Consider the following 21,597-nt stretch of genomic DNA (forward strand, 5'->3'; position numbering starts at 1 on the left):
TAGGCACTGTGCTGAGCACTGGCGCTGACAAATAAACAAGTTATGTTTTGCCCCCAAAGGAATTCACAGTCTAGTGGGGAAGAAAACGTAAGATAGTTCTGATGGAAAGATGAACAGTGTGGGCCTGGCTAAAGTAAACTATTATCAACATATCTGGCCATGGTTTCCCCTTCTCTGTGCCCTGCTTGTACCCTATAGAAGCCAGATCACAGGGAGGGACAAAGAGGTTCTTGAAAAATAAAATCAGTGATCAAATCAGGAGTCTAGTGGGATGGGCCAGATAGAACTAAATGGCAAGTAAGATAGTGACTGAAAAATGCCTGTGGGATTTGGAAACTGACACTGGAGAGCCTGGTGAGAGAATTTTCTGTGGGAGGGCAGGCACCCTGCAGAATGTGGACTGACTGGTGTTGAGGAACAAAAGAAATGGTAATGTTGTGGAGATAGTGGATGAAGACTGTTATTGGACCAGGACCCTTTTTCAGATGGTCTTTTGGGGGCCTGAGGTAACTTAAAGGAAGATTAAAATGTATTTGTTTCAAAGGCCAATAAGCACATGAAAAGATTCTCAACATCAGCCAACAGGGAAATGCAAATCAGAATCAAGAGATACCAGTTCACACCCACTAGGATGGCTATAATCAGAAAAATACATAATAGCAAATGCTATCAAGGATGTGGAAATATCAGAACCCTCAGATATTGGCCAGTGGGAATGTAAAATGGTGCAGCCAATTAGGAAAACTATCTGTCAATTACCCCAAAGTTTAAACATATAGTTACCATATGACCCAGCCACTCCTAGGCATATACCCAAAAGAAAAGAACACATTCACCCACACAAAAACCAGTACAGGAATGTTCGTAGCAACAGTATTCATAACAGCCCAAAGTGGAAACAACCCAAATGTCCATCAACAGATGAATGGATAAACAAAACATGGTATATTCATACAATGGAGTAGTGTTCATCCATAAAAAAGAAGGAAGTACTGATACATGCTACAACATGGATGAATCTGAAAAACATAAGAAGCCAGACACAAAACACTACATATTGTGTGGTTCCATTTAACATGAAATATCCAGATTAGGCAAATTCATATAAAAAGAAGGTACACTAGTTGTTGCTAGGTGTTGGGAAGAGGGAGGCATGGGGTCTGCTAATGGGTACCGGTTTCTTTTTGGGGTGATGGAAAAAAAATGTTCTAGAATCAGATAATGGCTATTGTTGCACAACTCTGAACACACACACACATACACACAAACACAGGAGAGTACTTTTTAAAAGGGTGAATTTTATGCTACGTGAGTTAGAGTTAGAGCTCAACTTAAAAATCAAATTAAAATTAAAAAAAAATTTGGGTAATTCCCTTGTCGGCCAGTGGTTAAGACTCGGCCATTTCACTGCCGTGGGCCTGGATTCCATCCCTTGTTGGGGAACTAAGACTCCGCAAGTAGCACAGCACGGCGGAAAAAAAAAAATTAAAAAAATTTTTGCCCTCACAGAGGCCCCTTGACACCTAGTGAGATGGAAAACGCAAGACATTAGCAACAATTCCAACCAAGCACAGGCTCAGCCGCTCTTCCAGTCCGAAGACCGCAATTCCACCACGCCTCCGGCAGCGGAAGTCCCGGCCTAGAGGCTGCTGATTGGCTGAGGCGGAGGAGCGGGCGGTGCGAAAAGCGGCCTCTAGAGACCCTCTCAGCGGGGAGGAGCAGAACGAAGCCTTAGCTCGCGAGATTTTGCTGGTTCCGCATTTTGGGTCTGTAAGGTGGGGGAGGGGGGAGAGGCGGGTGCAGTTGCTTTCACCTGCTTGCCCCAGCTCGATCCCGGCCCGGAGCAGCGGCGGCGGGGGCTTCCGCTGTCCGCTGGCTGAGGACCTTCAGCTCCCCCTTGGTCCCGCGCGGGCTCCGAATCCTGTCCGCGGCAGGGGCCAGCGGCCCCTCCCCTCCCCTCCGAGGATAGAAGATGAGCTTCCTCTTGTGAGTGTGGCCCGGTCGAGGGCTCCAGGACTGAGGGCCGAGGCCCGGGAGGGGCGGACGGACGCCTGAGGCGAGGGCGGGTCCCCGGGGCCGGGGTCGGGTGCCCGGCGCTTGCTTTGCCCACGCTCTGGGTCACGGGGGAGGCTTGGATGTGGGCAGAAGCAGAGGGAGATGAAGGTCGAGGCAAAGGAAGCGGAGCGAGAAGGTTGGGGAGTAGAAAGGCCCTGGGGCCGGTAGTGCCTCCAGACTTTTCCGCCCGAGGGCACCTGAGGGCAGAGGGACGATCTGGGGGGTCTCAATTTGTCTTGAGTCTCGAGCCTTTTAGTAACGATGCATGCTGACTTAGATTTTTACTCCACCGTACGTCCAGCTTTATTATCGTCAGTATTAAATTACCCCCGCGGAAAAATGCCGCCCCAGGAAAATGTGGGAGTGCCGCTGAAGTTAAGCTGCGGGCCTTGCATCCGATTCTGATTCAGCCCACTTTGTGAATTTGTATAATTAACTAACTTCTTTTTAACTCAGTAGAATCCTATTTTAGAGATAACGTCTGGGCCCAAAGGAGCCTTCAATGGGAAAGTTTGTAAATTCTCTGATGATTCTTAATCGCATTAAGGTTTGAGAAGCATTGCTCTAGCACCTTATTTTTCTCAGGTGGCTCTCTTTACCTAGCATGTTGCTTAAATATGTATTGTATGAGCGAATAAATAATCCATTTTCAGTTATGGGCATCACCCACATACTTGACATCTAAAATAGTGTTTCATAACCAGAGTTTACCCCGTTTCTTATTGTGAGAAGTTTGGATTCTTTCTAGTATTTTGCTATTATAAAATAGGACTACTGAGACTATCTTAGTCTAAATCGCTTTTCCCCTTCTTTGGATTATTTTTTTAAGCGTATAGTCTTCAGAGTATGATTAGCATTTAAAAAATCTTTATGATTTATATTTTAATTGCAAATTTCCATATTACTAGAAACCACCACTACCCTCCCCCCACCCCCCAGTCTTTTTTTCTGTTTTGTGGATGCACAGTTCTTATTTGCTTTTTGGACCTAAATGTGAGGCTCTTTATTTCTTTTAAACTTTGTTTTGTTGATGGACATTTGAGTTTCTGCTTTTGGTTATTATGAATAATACTGCTATAAACTTGGATGTACGTGTGTGTTCCTTTCTCTTGGGAATTGCCTGGTTATATGGTAACTATGTTTAACCTTTTGAGGAACTGCCAGACTTTTTCAAAGCACTGCACCATTTTGCCTTCCCATCAGCACTGTATGAGTTTCAATTTCCCCACACCCTCCCTAGCACTTGTTAATTGCATTTTTGATTATAGCCATCCTAAGTGGACGTGAAATGGTATCTCATTGTGATTTTAATTGGCATTTCCTTAATGACTAATGATGTTGAGCATCTTTTTGTGTGCTTATTGGCCATTTGTGTATCTTCTTTGGAGTAATGTCTATTCAGATCCTTTGACCATTTTTTAAATGGGGTTGTCTTTTTGGTTTTAAGTTGTAAAAATTCTTTATCCTGGATACAAGTCCCTTATCACATCTGTGATTTGCAATATTTTCTCCTACTTTGTGGATTCTTTTCACTGTCTTGATGGTGCCATTTGAAGCACGAAAGTCTTAATTTAGATGAAGATCTTACTGAACCTTGAGACATCATTTCTTGCTAAGTACGGAAAATATTTAGCTACCTGTCATTCACAGCTTGTTTCTATTGAAAGGGCCATTCCCTCTAATTTAGTACTTCCTTATTAACTTTAGCTCTTTATCATGTTAAACACAAACTTTCCATATTTGATTTTTATTGTTTTCATAACTCCTTTTTACTTCATAATCAGTCTTATTTAAAATTCAAATTACCCAGGTAAAGTGAAAGTCCTCAGTTTTATTCCCTTCCCCTTCCTAGAAGTAATCACCACGATCAGTTTGATGGGTGACACTTTCTATGCATTTACAAAATGGGCTTCTGCTGTACATTTCATTCTGTAATATGTTTAAGCATGTATTGAGATCTGTCGGTGTGAATACAAGTACCTCTATCTTGTTATTCTTAACTACTGTATGGTATTCCATGATATAGATGTATCATGGTTATTCATTCCTCTACCAGTAAGCTCTAGGATCATTTCCAGGCTTTTCGCTATTAAAAATAATCTTGGGAAACACATCCTTATCCATATCGAGGAGAGACACCTAGAAGTAGAAGGGATGGATTGAGAAGCATTTCAGTGTTAATAGATATTGCCGTGTTGCCCTCTTAAAATGTTAATGCACTTTGACCATTAGTGAATTAAAGTACTAATTTCGCTCTACCCTATCCCACACTTAATGTAATTGTTCTGATTTCTGACAGGTTAAGGAAAAATAAATCTAATTTTAATTGAACAGCTTTTCATATGTTCATTTGTCATTCTGTTTTTCTTTCTGAATTGTGTATTCATCTCCTTAGCCCATTTTTCTAAAGCATTCTTTGCCTTTTTCTTAACAGATTATAAAAGCCCTTTATGATTTAGTTAATATTTTTAATATATGTTGCAAGTACTTTTTTTGGCTACTTGTCTCCTTGTTCTGAATTACTGAAGTTTTAATTGTTACCGTTAGAAAGCTGTCCATTTTTTCTGGGCTTTGTGTCATGTTAGGAAGACCTTCCTTATGAATGGTGTGAGTTAGGAATAAAAACTTGTTTTTCCCCCCCCAAAACCAGTTGTCTCATTTATTTTCTGTGCTATAAACTCTAAAATGTTAGTGCTACTTCTCTGGTTTGCTTTGATGGCATCACAAATATTTTGATACAGAAAACTGGATTTTTGAGCTATACGAACCTTAAAGCTAACACCCTCACAGCACTATTAGGTGAAAATTGAGGCCAAAGGAGGTTAGGTTTCTCAGGCAGTCACAGAGTTAGTGGCAGATCAAGAACTAGAATCCAGGTTTTTTCTTCTTTTGGTTAAGGTGCCCTTTCTGTTACACCAGACTGCTTCATGAGGCATAGCAAAATTGCCTTCTGTGTAAAATTGTGCTGCTAATCCTGTTTCTATGTAGGGGAAAAAATATAACTCTTTCTTTTATTGTGTTTATTCTCTCCTCCCCTACCCCCCATCTTGGCACTTTTCAGGGAATATTTTTAAATTTCAAAACAATTTATATGCCTAAAATTGTCATTCTGCTTCCGGTCCTAAAAATTGATGTACTTTTACTTTTAACCTAACAGTAGTAGCCGCTCTTCTAAAACATTCAAACCAAAGAAGAATATCCCTGAAGGATCTCATCAGTATGAACTCTTAAAACATGCAGAAGCAACTCTAGGAAGTGGGAATCTGAGACAAGCTGTTATGTTGCCAGAGGGAGAGGACCTCAATGAATGGATTGCGGTTAACAGTAAGTTCTTAATAACTTTCAACTTTACTGGTTTATAAGAAGATTTTGCTAAAATCTTTTTGTTAATGAACTTTCTTATGGATGTAGCTGTCTTAGTAAAACAGATTATCTGTAAAGAAACATGTAAGTACAAATACATCCAAAGTGTGTTCTCTTCAGAGTGTACCTGATTGTAGCTTGTGTGGTTAAATAGAGAGAGACCTGAGGAGAAATGAAAAGTACTTTGGGGTTATCTCTGAGGAGAGTGGTCTGAATTGCTGAGTAAGGTCAGATGAAAGATTGATAAATACAAAGATTCTACCTGTGGTGGACATGACTTTGTAGGAATCCATCTTCATAGTTGTGCCCCCACTCCCAGCAGCTTTCATCTGCCTGTGTATACAGAAAAGTCAAGTGCAGTTGTTATGGTCAGTCACTTGATTATTGTGAGTTAGGAGTAGTCAGAAGAAAATTGAGAGATTGGGAGAAAACAGAGGGACCCATGAGCTGAAAGTCACTCTGAATTCAAGAAGTAAGGGCATGACATGGAAGGATGTGCTGAGGCTAGAGGTTTGAATATTAGTGTCTATCATTTCTGAGATGAGATCAGTTCTGGATGATAGGGTTTAAGTCTATTAGGAATTTTAGTTGTTCCAGGAATCTTTAAATTTTTTTTTTTTTTTTTTTTTTGCCGTACGCAGGCCTCTCACTGTTGTGGCCTCTCCCGTTGCGGAGCACAGGCTCCGGACGCGCAGGCCCAGCGGCCATGGCTCACGGGCCCAGCCGCTCCGCGGCATGTGGGATCTTCCCGGACCGGGGCACGAACCCGTGTCCCCTGCATCGGCAGGCGGACTCTCAACCACTGCGCCACCAGGGAAGCCCTGTACATATGTTTCTTGAATCTCTTAATTCACAGGTTGCCCTTCATTGCAGTTATTTTTCCTTGCTCTTTTTGTTGTTGTTGAAGAAACCAGTTTGTTTTCTACAGAATGAGTTTTGCTGATAACATCCCCAAGGCGTCCATTATCTTGTTCTTTTATTTCCTGTAAATGTTAAATCTAGAGCAGCACTGTCCAAGAGAACTTTCTGTGATTAGGCAAATGTTGTATATCTTCACTGTGGCCATTTAGCACTTGAAATGTGGCTACTGTGACTGGAAGTGAATTTTAAATTTAACTTCATTTTAACGTAAATTGCCCTGTATGTCTAGTGGCTACCATGTTAGAACAGATGTGGAGCTTTGATCAGATTCAGGTTTGATTTTGTTTAACACTACTTCGTAGGTGGTGGTATATACTTCCAACAGTGTAGATATTTCCATAGTGTCTAGTTGTCTTTTTATGTGGTATTCAACTGTTGATAATCATTGCCTTGGTCAGTGTGGTCCAATAGAAATAAATACATTGTGAGCTACAAATGGAATTTAAAATTTTCTAGTAGCCACATTAAGAAAAATTTTATTTTTCTCAACTCATTAAAAAGCCATTATTCATATTACTAAGAGAAAAAAAATCAGGTGTAGAACTATGTAATGTGTTATCTTTTGTGTTAAATGGGATAAAGAAACTTAAGGGGCACGACACAGAAAAAATTAGTATAGTAGTTACCTGTGTGTAGGGGGGAAGTTGGAGTGGTTGGAACTTAGATTTTTCACTGTATATTTTTATCTATCTTTTGGCATGTGAACCATGTGACATATTATCTATTCAGAAAAGACCCCTTTTTTGTAACCTTATTCAAATTATTATCTTTCATTCTTTTTTTTGATTTCTCTTAAATTGAAGTACAGTTGATTTACAGTGTTGTGTTAATTACTGCTATACAGCAAAGTGATTCAGTTATACATATACATACATCTTTTTTTTATGTTCTTTTTCATTATGGTTTACCATAGGATATTGAATATAGTTCTCTGTGCTATACAGTAGGACCTTGTTTGTCCATTCTATATATAAAAGCTTACATCTGCTAACCGCAGCCCCCCCACTCCATCCCTCCCCCAACCCCTTCCCCCTTGGCAACCACCAGTCTGTTCTCTATGTCCATGATTCTGTTTCTGATTCATAAATAGGTTCATTTGTGTCATATTTTATTTTATTTTTAAATTTTTATTATTTTTAAAATTTATTGATTTTAATTATTTATTTTTGGCTGCATTGGGTATTCGGTTGCTGTGTGTGGGCTTTCTCTAGTTGCAGTGAGCGGGGGCTGCTCTACATGCGGTGTGAGGGCTTCTCATCCTGGTGGCTTCTCTTGTTGCAAAGCACAGGCTCTAGGCGTGGGGGCTTCATTAGTTGTGGCACGTGGGCTCAGTAGTTGTGGCTCGTGGGCTCTAGAGCGCAGGCTCAGTAGCTGTGGCTCATGGGCTTAGTTGCTCCGCGGCACGTGGAATCTTCCTGGACCAGGGATCGAACCCATGTCTGCTGCACTGGGCAGGTGGATTCTTAACCATTGCACCACCAGGGAAGCCCCTGTGTCATATTTTAGATTCCACATATAAGTGATGTCATATGGTATTCGTCTTTCTCTTTCTGATTTACTTCACTTAGTATTATAATCTCTAGGTCCAAATGGCATTATTTTGTTCTCTTTTTTTTTGGCTGCACTGTGAGGCATGTGGGATCTCAGTTCCCTGACCAGGGATTGAACCCATGCCCCCTGCATTGAGAGTGTGGAGTCTCAACCACTGGACCGCCAGGGAAGTCCCATATTTCGTTCTTTTTTTATGGCTGAGTAATATTTCATTGTATATATGTACCACATCTTTATCCATTCATCTGTTGATGGACATTTAAGTTGTTTCGATGTCTTGGCTATTGTGAATAGTGCTGCTATGAACATAGGGGTGCATGTATGTTTTTGAATTATAGTTTTGTCCAGATATACGCCCAGGAGTGGGATTGCTGGATCATGTGGTAACTCTATTTTTAGTTTTCTGAGGAACCTCCATACTGTTTTCCACAGTGCCTGCACCAATTTATTGGTACATTCCCACCAACGGTGTAGGAGGGTTCCCTTTTCTCCACATCCTCTCCAGCATTTGTTATTTGTTGACTTTTTAATGATGGCCATTCTGACTGGTGTGAGGTGGTACCTCATTGTAGTTTTGATATGCATTTCTCTAATAATTAGCAATGTTGAGCATCTTTTCATGTGTCTGTTGGCCATCTGTATATCATCTTTTATTCTGAAGGCATCTGTTGACCTTCAGCTTTCAATTTTTCTTTGAGACTTAATGCTCTAATCAACTGTTCTCAAACCTTTTGGTTCCAGGATCCCTTTATTCTCTTAAAAATTATTGAGAACCTTAAAGGGCTTTTAATTATGTGGGTTATATTTAGTGATACTGTGTTAGAAATTAAAACTGAGCAAGTTTAAATACTTATTTTAAAATACATGTTAACATAAATATATTTTTATGAAAAATGACTATTTTCCAAAATAAATTTTAGTGAGAAGTGTGGCATTGTTTTACAGGTTTGCAAATCTTATTTAATGTCTGACTTAATAGGAGGTTGGCTGGATTCTCATATCTGCTTCTGCATTCAGTCTGTTGTGATGTCATACATTATGGAGCCTCTGGACAACTCCACTGTGCCTCCTGAGAGAGAGTGAAAATTCAGAGCAATTACAATGTTTCTGACCTCACAGATTCCCCTCTGAAACAGGGGATCTCTGGACCGTATTTTGAGAACAGATCAATAAACCAGCACACCATCTGGGCACACTCTTTGTTTTGAATGAATTGAATGCCTAAGTATTACTTTCTTAGAAACATGACTAATTTAAGAGGAAGGTTTATAAGTGAGGGAGTTTTGTATAAAATTCCTTTTGACATGGTGGAATATTGATTTGTTTTCTAAGAAACTTGGAAAAGCCCTAGTTGATTTTTTAGGTAGTCTTTTAGATGGGGAACTAAGACACTTTTTAAAAAGCTTGCCAAGGCTTATGTGGTTCTCTTTGCACAGAGTAATATGTTTCACTCAGTTAAGTTCATTTCTTACCCCCTTCCTCTTCTGTTTTCTTCCAGATCTAGCTGAAGCTCCTTTAGGAAGTACTCCTTGACTATCTCAGCTCCTCGAGATGTTGCCTTTTCTCTGAACTCTTCTAGCACTTATTGTTGGCCTTTGTATGCTATCTTCTTATATGTTGTATTACTCCTCTCTTTTAATTTTGTCCCTTTTGTTAGCTGGAGACTCTAGGGGAAGGGGCATTATCTCCTGTCTTTTTTATGTCCTCAATATGCACTAGGTCTCAATTTTTTATGATGAACTAGATTTTTTAAATGCCCGACACAGCTGATACACCTCCCTCCCAGTATATTCTGCAACGATTTTTTTCTCTTTCCCAACACAATTGATATTGTCTGGTCCAGATTGGTAAGAAGCTATGGATTTTTTCATTTGCTTGTATATGATCAAATTGTATATTCTAATGTAATAATCACCATTACGTTAGAATTATCCCTAATATTTTATTTTCCTGCTTACAGGCTGTTTAAAAGCTTAGTATATTAAAAGTTAATGTATATTAAAAGTTAACTTTACTTAGGTGTAACAACTTAGGAAGAGAATTTATGTGCCCCTGGATTGTTGAATCTCCTGAGGATTCTTGGCTGAATCCTCCGACTGAGAGGTCTGATGTTTTGTTGTGTTTACACAGACATTTTAACACAGTTTTGCTATTATCTTTCCAGCTGTGGATTTCTTCAACCAGATCAACATGTTATATGGAACTATCACAGAATTCTGCACTGAAGCAAGCTGTCCAGTCATGTCTGCAGGTCCAAGGTACATATACTGGCTATTATATAGGTATTTGAATTATTACCAAATAAAGCTAATCACCAATTGATATAAATTAAATAATAAAGACTTGTTTTTCTTACCCATTTGCTTGTGAAAACAAAAAGTTTACCTATAAGCTTTTAGTTATTAAATAGTTCGGTATGTGGTACCCAGTATTTTGATTTTTTATAATTGCATTATATTAAGTATGAATATTCAGTAGTAGGATTGAAAGTAAAGAAATTTGAGTTAGATTTATCTTGCTTTTACAAAAGTTATTTTTTTCAATTTTATTAATATTTATGGTTCTGTTTCTGGATTTTAAATTAATTTCTTGGAATAGTTTTTAGTTGACCCTTTAATATTTGATTTTTTTTTTGTTGTGCTTTTTACTGTTAGTTACCTCCAAATTGTGCTGCTTTAGTTATCTGGCTTAAAAATGCTAGATTAAAATTTTTTTGACTATCATAAATTTCTAGAAATGTTGAGAAAGAGATGGAACTCTTTATCACCCATAAAGTTAAGATGTGATGGAATTAACATTTTAGTGTGTCCTTCCGGCCTTTTTTCCTATAACAAATGATTGATTTTATGTGATGACAGATGGTAGCAAGATATTTACCTCTTGGGAAAAAATAGTCCTTTCTGAATTTGCTATAGATGTAAAGGAAAAAAAGGAAGGGCCCCAATGAATTTGAGTCCTATTTTTATTATGTTATTTTAGGAGAGATGTTTTTTATTTTGTGAAGTGTTAAGTTTTATTCCTCAAACTATCTTTGGCTTAAATGCTTCACACAGTGAAGTTTTGATTAAGTCTTATTAATCATTCTAGCTCAGCAAAGGTGAGGTAGAAAAAGACGCATGCCTAAGATTGTTTCTTTAAAACCCTCTCCAAGAAACAGGGTTTTACAATCTTGGCTCTGTTGATGATTACTTAATGGCCAACAAGCTCAGAATGTGGTGGATCCATCAGCACCTTACCCAGTCCTCAGCACCCTCTGTCTAACAGACAGGAATGCAGTTCCTTTGTTTTTCTCAGGGCTGTGTTGTAAAACAGATTCTGGCACAGCCAGCTGCCACACTGGCTTCCTTTTCTTTTCCATTTATTACCATCACATTTCAGAATACAGTGTAACTATGGTCGGCCCTCCGTATCCATGGTTCTCTGCATCTACAGATTCAACCAACCGTGGATCTTGTAGTATTTACTATTGAAAAAGATCTGTTTGTAAGTGGACCTTGTGTGGTTCAAACCCACATTGTTCAAGCGTCAACTGTACTTCTACAGGGAACTCTCAAGTAATCTTCAGTAGAACTTTAGGTAATTTACTAAAAATATATACTATACTATACTATAGTACTATATATATAACTTCTGTTGACAAACTGTGAACCTACTTTGATTACAAGTTGCAACATGTTTTTGAAAACTTTATCACTAAAACTTTTTTCTCTCCAGATATGAATATCATTGGGCAGATGGTACTAATATTAAAAAGCCAATCAAATGTTCTGCACCAAAATACATTGACTATTTGATGACTTGGGTTCAGGATCAACTTGATGATGAAACTCTTTTTCCTTCTAAAATTGGTGAGTTAATGTTGTAGAACTAATTTTCTTTTTAAAAAATAAGTGTGTTATTGTCTTTTTAATGCTCTGTTACTATAAAAAAATGTAATAAAGACTGCCAAATTCCTCTCCAAAAAGTTTGTGAATGTATACTCCTTCTAGCCATGTTTGTGTCTGCCTGTGTTTCTTCATCAGTACTAGTTGTTACTCAGTTTTTCATCTTTTCTAATATGGGTAAATAAATTTCTAGTATAATGTACATTCTAAAAAATATCAATAACATTGAGCATTTTTTGGTTTATTGATCCTTGTGTGTTTTCTGTTTATATCCTTTTTCTATTTCTTTATGTTAAGGTTATTAGCTCTTTGTCATGCATGTTGTGTGTATTTTTTCCCTGGGTTGCTGTATTGTCTTGTTTATGAGGTTTTTTTCTATGTATAATGTTCTTATTTTGACCTATTAATCTTTCCCTTTATGATGTCTGGATTTTAATACAATGATTAGAAGGGATTTTCCTACTTACAGATTATAAAATATTTGTCCATGCTTTTATTTAGTACTTTTGTGGTTTTGTTTTTGCATTTTATTTTAATCTTTGTTCTGTCAGGAATTTTTTCTCAGTGCTCCCTTTACTTTTTTCCAACTATAAATGCTAGTTTGTCCAGTACCATTTATCGAATACATGTGTCTTTTATCCCCTCATTATCATATGTGTACACCAAATTGACATATATCTTGGAGTCTTTTAATCTCTTTATCTATTGTTTTAGAAATTCCACACTGTTTTAATTACCATGGCTATGTATCTTTGAACATCTTGTAGGGCTAGTCTCTCTTCCTTGCTCTTCTTTTTCAGAATACTTACAGCTATTCTGGAAAATTTGTTCTTCCAAAGAATTTAGAAACATTTTGCAAGGTAAAAAAATAAAAACTGAGATTTTTATTATGATTTCATTCAATTTGTAGATTAATGTAGGGATTCTCGTTCTCTTGACAATACTGAGTCTTCCTATCCAAGAACAATTCATATTCATTTATTCATGTCTTTTAATTATTTCTTATTTCCTCGTGTAAGATTCTGTATTTTACTTTATGCTAGTCCTTCAGGTTTCTTAAGTTTATTCCTAGGCACTTAATGTTTTTATTGATAATCTGGTTTCTAACTGGTTATTGTTTAGTATATAGGAAAACTATTCTGATTGTTTCTTTTGGATTGGTTTTCTTGAGTTTTTAAAGTATATAGTTACATCATACTAAGATAATATTAATTTCACCTTTTCTTTTCTGATAAATATACTGCTTGTGTAACTCTTATCTAATTGCAATAACTAGTACTTCCAGAGCAGTACTGATTAATGGTGATGATGGCAAACATCCTTTTCTTGTATACTTTTATGTGAGTGCTTCTAGTATTTCAGCATTAAGTAGGAATCTTGCTTTTGGTTAGAGGTATGTGAATTTTTAAAAATCAAGTTGGTTATAGGGTTTTATCAGATACTCTTCTAGTATCTGTTGTTGATCATAAGGTTTTCTCCATTTTTTTTAATGTTCCGCTGCAAGAGTATTTTTTTTATTTCTGCTATTTTGATTAAGATTTTGGCATTGGTATTCATGGATGTGATTGGTCCTTGTCACTTTCAGTATAAGGGTATCTTATGAACAACATATTGTTGGATTCTGTCTTGTCTGTTCGGGCTGTTATAACAAAAAATACTGGAGACTGGAGGGCTTATAAGCAATAGAGATGTATTTCTCACAGTTCTGAAGTCTGCAAGTCCAAGATCAGGAGCCAGCATGGTCAGGTTCTGTCATAAGTCCTCTTCCTGGTTTACAGATAGCAAAAAGCAGTGTTTTTGTTGTATCCGCACATGGCAGAGAGGGAAATCATCTTTGTTGAGTTTTTTCTTATAAGGGCACTAATCCTATTGATGAGGGCAGATGCCCTATGACCTAATCACCCCCAAAGGCCCCACCTCTTAGTACCATCATCTAGGGGGTTAGAATTTCAACATGATTTTGAGGGAGACACAAACATTCAGAACATAGCAGATTCCTTTTTGAAGTCTAATCTGAGGCTCTTTTAGGAGAAAAATTTATATCATGTTGTTTGGTCTGTTTGTTTTTGGTCAACTTTTCCTTTCTATAAAACCTTTTGTTTCCTTTCTCATAGATCCTTTATTGTATATAGGGTGTGCCTGAATGTTAAATTCAGCTTGGAAAGTGCTGCTTAGATTAAAACAAATCACTTGTATATTTCTTTATTAAAGTCTCCCTCTTATGGAGGTAAAGAATACTTCTGTCATTATTCTCTTTCCTCGGCTTCCCAATTCTTCAGTATTTTATCCTAATGTTCTGGAATTCTTTCCCCCTTCATTAGGCTATTATCCAGAGCTTACTTATGCTAATTATTTATTCTTATTAGACAAAACTGTCTATTATTCATTTTTAAACAAATATATCCAACTTATTAATGTTTTTTTCTTTGTTTTTTTTAAATTCTTTTTTAAAAATTCTTAATGTTCTTTTTAATAGCATGGGGCCCATTTGCGAATTCTGAGAGAAAAAGGATTTGACTTAAATCCATCTTTTCAGTACATGAATATAAGACCAAGTCCAGAAAAAACATGTCCATAAGCCCCAGAATAATGTGTGAAAAGGCAAGTTGTTACCAAGACTAAGGGTGGGGGGTGGGGACACACACACACACACACACACACACACACAAATCAGCTAACAAGAGCAAACTATACTAAATTTCAAGCTATTAAGGACTGGTTGAGAAATAAAGAATACAAAATGCAGGGAAGGAGAAAGTGACAGCCTTTGTTTTCTGAAAGATTAGAGAAAAGAATATGTTCAAGAGTAGTGTAGTGGAACAGACCTTTAAGGCCAACTAATCTAGGTTATTTTGGAAGCAGATGCCTTCTTATGTGTTTGTTAGCTACACACAGTGCCAGTTGTATTGTCTTTCTCCTGTCCCTGTTTTCTAAGAAACATTGGTCTTGTCAACCAAAATTCTCAGGAATGCAACCAGTCACATCCCCACCTGCAGTGCTTGGAGAGAGATGACTAAGTCCTCTCCCAGTTCTTTTCTAAGGAGGTGTTTATATTCTTTGAAAACTAGGGAGGTGCCATTCCTGCCCTTTACAGAAAGTATTATTCCCCTTCTTAGACTATAGGAAAATGAAAATAGCACTTTAAAAAATTAAATAAAAAGTTGAGGACTCCTAGTTTAAGAAGGAAAAGTGTCTTTTCAGAGTACTTCAGAAGAGGAAATACCTTTTTTTTTTTTTTTTTTTTTTTTTTTGCGGTACGCGGGCCTCTCACTGTCGTGGCCTCTCCCGTTGCGGAGCACAGGCTCCAGACGCGCAGGCTCAGCGGCCATGGCTCACGGGCCCAGCTGCTCCGCGGCATGTGGGATCTTCCTGGACCGGGGCACGAACCCGTGTCCCCTGCATCGGCAGGCGGACTCTAAACCACTGCGCCACCAGGGAAGCCCCGAGGAAATACTTTGTATTTGTAGACAGTAGATAATAATGACTCAAAGTGTGCCTTTCTTTTTTTTTTTTGCTCGGGAGAGTTTCCAGTCCTGGTTGAGTGTGTATGTGTTTGTGTAAAAAAATTTTTTTAGAGTTAAAAATTGCAAAAAGTAAAAATTTTCTATTTATAGTCAAAAATACTTATTCTCCAGGACTTTCCTTGTGGTCCAGTGGTTAAGACTCCGTGCTTCCAGTGCAGGGGGCGTGGGTTCAATCCCTGGTTGGGGAACTAAGATCCCAACATGCCACGACGTGCAGCCAAAAAGAAGAAAAAACTGGTTGCATTTAATTTTAGGAAGAAACTCTCCTGTATTAAACAACTAAAATTGTTTTTGATTCCTCATCATCTTGCATAACTTGATACCTGTGTCTACTATTCTGAGGCAGTCAGGAAAAGTGTGGTATGTGAGGATACCTCATATACTTAGGTTTGGGGGGGGTTTCCCTTGCCTTTTAAAAAAAATGGAAATAGGCTTGTATTTGTGAATTTGTGTATTGGAGTTGCTCATTTCAGCATCTAAACTTTTCTGCTATTTTTCTTGAATTGATAAAAGACTGATTGATACATACCTATATTACAGGTGTCCCATTTCCTAAAAACTTTATGTCTGTGGCAAAGACCATTCTAAAGCGTCTGTTCAGGGTTTATGCCCATATTTATCACCAGCACTTTGATTCTGTGATGCAGCTGCAGGAGGAGGCCCACCTCAACACCTCCTTTAAGCACTTTATTTTCTTTGTTCAGGTAAGTTGAACTGCGTTGACTTTTGTGTCCTTTGACCTGGACATATCTGGATTGGTAGTTTATATAGAGTAATTTTTAGAGTCTTATTTATAGATGTAGAGCTAAGCATGCAGGGTTCTCGTGTTTTGTTCCCTTTTCCATGTTTATTTCTTTGATGTGTGTAGCAGCATAGAAACCATTACCCCCATTTTGGACCTTTTGCCTCTGGAGAGACCTGCCCCAGGTCTCTGGTTAAGATATGACAAGAAGCACCAAACACTCAAGAAAGCTTGTCCATCCCCTCCTGTTCCATCGCCTCCGCTGGGTAAAGGGATGCCATGGGAAAACATCTATGGTTGGGTTGTTTCATGAGATGTCTATGCCTAAAAGAGAAACTTTTGGAAGAACTCATTAGCTACTATCTTGGGTTAAGTTTCCAGAAGTCCACTTCAGGCCAAATCTTACAAAGCCAGCAGCTAGAAACTTCAAAAAGAACCACCCTCTTCAGAGGTGTGGCCTATTTCCTTATGGGCCCTTAGTTGGAATTAGAACTTTTTAAAGTCAAAATAATTCACACTGTTTGAAAAAGATATCAAAGAATAGGGACTCGTTAGCCTAACTTTCGAGATATATAATTCTATATGTAAAATATAAATATGTCTCTCTAGATATTTTTGAGGGAAAGCAGGTAGTTTTATAGTAGATATTGTATGTCACAATTCTATGTACCACACAAAGGAGAATGTACTGTGCTCTCTTCTTTGTTTTCCTTCTGAGATTATTGCATGGCATAGATAGAGTGTAGATATAGATATACGAAAGTAAAAGGTCTGCTGCCCCAGATGAGGCCACTATCAATGGTTCAGTGTATAGTTTTCAGATAATTTCTGTGTAAATGCAAACATTTTACGATTTTGATGTTACACAGGATCATGCTAATATTTACGGTTGCTTACTTATTAAGTCCCCTGTATTTTAAAACAGGGAGTAAAAATGACCCCATTTTAAAATGTTCATAGAGATTATTTCATCATTCTTTTGGATTTCAGAAAGCTAGGGTTGGGGAGCCCTTCTCAATGACATTTATAGAGTTTTAATTTTAGATCTGTTTTTAAATTTTATTTTTCTTCTTTATTTTAGGAGTTTAATCTGATTGATAGGCGTGAGTTGGCACCTCTTCAGGAATTAATTGAGAAGCTTGGATCGAAAGACAGATAAATTTTTCTTCTAGAACAGTTACCCTCTTGCTTCATCTACTGCTAGAGCTATCTCGTTGCTTTCTGTTATAGACTAGTGATACAAACTTTAAGAAAACAAGATAAAAAGACACCTATTGTCTGTGTCTACTGATAAAATTGTCCCAAAGGTAGGTTGGCCTAATACCTTCAGAGTGAGAAATTCAGGACACAGCTGAATCTGAGGCACTGTGTGACCACTGCTGTTACTGCCATAGAGCCATACTTGGTTGTAGAATGTGAGGACTAACCTGTAGTTTATTAGTTTACTTACTCTTTTACTGAAGAGGATGATCGACTCTGTTTCAGGTGACAGCACAATGGATATTAAGAATTTCCAATAATTTATTAACAGGTTTCCAGAACAAATTTCCTAATAATGCAATCACAGATCAGTTTTATTCTGCTTTTATTTTACAAATAGAAGAGGTGTTCTAAAATTTCCTTAAGATTTAGAACATTTGTGTCACTTTGGATAACCTTGTAGTTTGAAGTTTGTATGCTAGTGTTTTTATAGGTAAGATTATATATATGTATATTTTTTCAAAATCCATGATTGCAGTTTAAATCATCATATGACATGTGGTATGGGAGTAACCAAAGTCATTTCTAAAAGGACTTTATTTTTTAATCTTTATTTGGGATTTTATTCACATAAACCTATCTAAATTTTTAGTGTGTGTGTATCAAATAATTTTTTTAAGGCATCTAAGGATCGTCTTGCAGATTTTTATTTTGAAATGCTTCATTCAGATTAATTTTAATATGTAGGTTTTGGCTGAGAAAAGAAAAACTTCCAAAAAATTATGACAAATTTGGGTCTCATAAACCATTATTTTCATTCATGTTTGTTTCAGAGGCCTTAAAATTTGGATAGGAGAATGGAAGAAAGTACTCAGAGTACTTGACTATTTTATTTTGAGTTTTCCTTTAAAAAGAAACTACTTTTATACGTTTTTATTGTGACTTGAGACTTAGTTAAGTGTAGTGTAGAAATGCACGAACCTTATCCCAATAAGGATAAAACGTAAGGAAAACCACAATAAAAAACCTTGAAGGTGTACACATTTTATAACCCAGCTAAAAGTTTGATGTGCTGCCTGTTCTTTAATGTGTGTGTGTGTTGGGCGAGGGGTGGTAATATGTTTAAAGGAGACAAAATGGGATAAGTTAAAAAAAAAAAAAGAAAACTTCATCTGTTAATAGTCAAAGGATGGATTGGGATTTTATTCTGTTTTGTTTCTGTATTAAAACTTGAAATTATTCTATTTCTATTGGGATAAAAAGAATCTTTAAGGAAGAAAAGATCTAATTTTCTTTAGGTTTCTAAGATTTAGACTGTTTAAAATGTAATGAGGCACACATATTACTAAAGACTTGCCAGACTGGCAACACTTTAATTTCATCAATGTTCTTCGTTTCAGAGCTATGATTTTTTTTGCAAAGTACTCACCATCTTCCATCTTGATACCTTTGGTTAAGGTTAAATTTGATAGGGTTTTATTTTTATTATTCCACTAGAATGTAAAGAAAAGAATTGCTTAGAAACTCCATTTTTGTAATAATCCAATTTCAATAAATTCTTAAATATATGTAGAATTTTAAAGGAAACAAAACATTTTATCTGATTTAGGCTGAAACCGTACATCGTTGTTTTGGGAAATAAAGAGTAGAAAAATCCCTTATGAAAAAAAAGAGAAAAGCCCTCTATGAAACATTCCATGATCCATGTTTTAAGAATATCCAAAGTCCCTGTCACGCATTCTGTATGTTTATGTTGATCATTTCCAAACAAGAAAGACGGTTTTTACATGCCACCTAGAATGTTACTGACTCTTGACTTTGAACATTGTTGGCTTTAAGTATGCAAGGAATGAAATATTTCTCACCTAGGATTGTACTTTCATCATTTCTAATATTTCACATATCATCAAACAAAAGGATTCTCACTTTTCTCCATTTATTTTCAGTGGTAGAAATCCTCCCTCTCTTCTTGACTCAGCCCAAAAACTAACTAAAGATGGCCACATTTAGGACAGTAGTAGAGGCAGCTTAATAATGGGACATAAATTTTAAAATTTGTTGGTAATTTGGGAATTCAGGTAATTCAGAATGTCCTTTTTTTAAAAAAAAAATAAAAGCATTACTAGGTTCCCAAGCTAATCTGGCTTAACCAACAATGCATCTAAACATTGGTGTTAACATTATTTGTTTACCTACAAGGCCAGGGAGTTGAGAACAGGAGAGTTGGAGGAAGGGGAGAGAATAGGGAGAGGATGACACCTTTCTGACTTGGCTGGAGGGCCAACCTTTGATTAAAGTTGGAAGAAATCAGTCTCTCTTTGACTCCTCTCATTCTTGATTTATCTCCCTGAGTAACACTCATTCGCCTGGCTCCTCCTAATCAGAAGTCATCTCTCAGTGTCTGATCACTGCCCTTCACACCTGACTAAAATCATGGGTTGGACAGTACTTGCTAAATTATGCAGTTAATCCTATGGTGCTTTAATTTCCAGGCCTTTAAAAAAAACTTCTGGCCTGGAAAGTTTTTTTTAAAGGCCTGGAAATTAAAGCACCATAGGATTAACTGCATAATTTAGCAAGTACTGTCCAACCCATGATTTTAGTGCAGGTTTTTGTTTAAATAGTGCAACTTCCTTGTACTACAGTTTTTGTATTGACAGCCAGATGTATCCTTTATTCTCCAAACTGTGAATAAAGTGATTTTTAGTGAGCTGCCAGCTAACAAAGTATTTCCTTTCATCTTAGACTTGTAGATCCCTAGCTCATGTAGCTGCTTGAGAAATGCACATCTGTATTCATGATTACATTGATAACAGCAAGAGGAAGGTTTTTCTAGTAATGCAAGAGGAACAATTCTGGTGGTGATTTTAATTTTTCAAATATTGTTGAGGTTTCTTGATTATACTCTTGGCCTTCTCTCTGAGCAGTGAGGTCACATTAGAAGTGGAGAAGCTTCTAAACATAACATCATCACCTTATAAGCATAAATAAATCATTACTGAAGAGTATAAGTCCTAGAAATTTGTTTCTAAGCAACTCCAGTCATGATGCTGTTGTTACCCTTGCCTGGTTGTATGAGGCTGTCTCTCCTGTCTAGAATTCTGGCCTGAAAATACCAGCTGGTACACCAAACTAAGCAGCTTCAACAGGGACATTATTTCCTCCTAATATCAGTTCAGTAACTGGATTTGGTTTTTTACTATTGTACAATTCTGGCAAAGAGGGAAAATAAGTAGTTCCTCAGTGTTCCTTTGTTTTGCATTAGATTTTGATATTTCAGACTGTAAAGGGCTTTGGGGGATGCTATTGATATTACCTGTGATAGCAGTAATTTTATTGAAGCAACTGCATTGAAATTCACTTGGGTTTTCTCTCATTATCAGGTTCTTTTCCAAACAAGTATTCTGTAAATCCAAATGGATTACCAGTGTGCTATAGATTTATTGTAGAACAACATTCTATGTTTGGTCTACATTTAAAATAGTTTAAGTTAGTCTTGGTTATCATCTAAAATATTTTTAAATGTTCTTTACATGAAAATTTATTTTGTATTTTTAAACCTTTAGGGGCTTTATCTATTTTTCTAAGTCAGTTAACTGTACTTTTAAAAAAATATATTTTGTATCTACTTTTGTAACTTCATCAGAATAAAATATATTGAAAGAAAGGAAGGACTGATGAAAGTATGTCTCAACACACTTGTTTCTATTTAAATGTGAAACGAGATTTTTGCAGGTTCTGTGGAAGGTTACCTTTGCTTATCATTTAGTAGCAAAAATGTTTTCTTAACTCTTAGAAGAAAGGGAAGTTCCTAAATGAACTAAACATCTTGTAATAGCAAGCCCACCCCCAAGGAACAGACTGTGCCTCTGGATGCAGTGGCTAAAACCTGTCCCAGACAAAAAATAAGTTGTCTCCTTCTTACCATGCTAACCAAGCTCTTGACCTTTTTTGTACATTCCTGGTTGTGAGATTGAGAAAAGGGAAGAGGAAAGACTAGACTTACTAATTTTCTGACCTTGAAATTTAGTACTCGGCTTATCCATAAGACACCCCTCCCCACATCAAACACATTTTTCATTATTATAGGAGAAGTATTATTTTTAGAGTTTCAAATGACAGATACCTAATTTTAGGTCCATTCAAAATACCATTGCTAGAATTGTTTCGACCTTTTTTTGAGTAGAGTTAATGAAAACTTAACGAATGTGGCTAAATAATATGGGTTAACACTCATTTTGTATAAAGGTATGGGTAAGCTAGTAATCAAAATTTGGACTTTCTTTTTTGATGGTTATATTTCAGTAAACTTAAAATCTGTTGCAAAAGTGTTAAGTTTGTGAAGGTGTCTAATGGC

General features: G+C 37.0%; 1 protein-coding gene across 1 annotated transcript; it reads left to right on the top strand.

The window, feature by feature from the left end:
* Nucleotides 1–1,762: 1,762 nt before the first annotated feature.
* On the top strand, nt 1,763–18,486 carry MOB1A (MOB kinase activator 1A). Its single transcript, XM_060169167.1, has 6 exons — nt 1,763–1,986; nt 5,213–5,379; nt 10,055–10,148; nt 11,605–11,738; nt 15,839–16,002; nt 17,122–18,486. The coding sequence occupies exons 1-6, from the start codon at nt 1,973–1,975 to the stop codon at nt 17,197–17,199; spliced, it is 651 nt and encodes a 216-aa protein (XP_060025150.1). The 5' UTR covers nt 1,763–1,972; the 3' UTR covers nt 17,200–18,486.
* Nucleotides 18,487–21,597: the final 3,111 nt, after the last annotated feature.

The sequence above is a fragment of the Lagenorhynchus albirostris genome, chromosome 13 (assembly GCF_949774975.1).
Source record: "Lagenorhynchus albirostris chromosome 13, mLagAlb1.1, whole genome shotgun sequence".
In the NCBI taxonomy this organism is placed as follows: Eukaryota; Metazoa; Chordata; class Mammalia; order Artiodactyla; family Delphinidae; genus Lagenorhynchus; species Lagenorhynchus albirostris.

What these genes read in the sequence shown, in the direction of transcription:
- MOB1A (XM_060169167.1), top strand. An exon ending in TGAATGGATTGCGGTTAACA is followed by an intron (nt 5,380 to 10,054) that starts GTAAGTTCTTAA and finishes TTATCTTTCCAG; the next exon opens with CTGTGGATTTCTTCAACCAG. An exon ending in TCTTTTTCCTTCTAAAATTG is followed by an intron (nt 11,739 to 15,838) that starts GTGAGTTAATGT and finishes CCTATATTACAG; the next exon opens with GTGTCCCATTTCCTAAAAAC.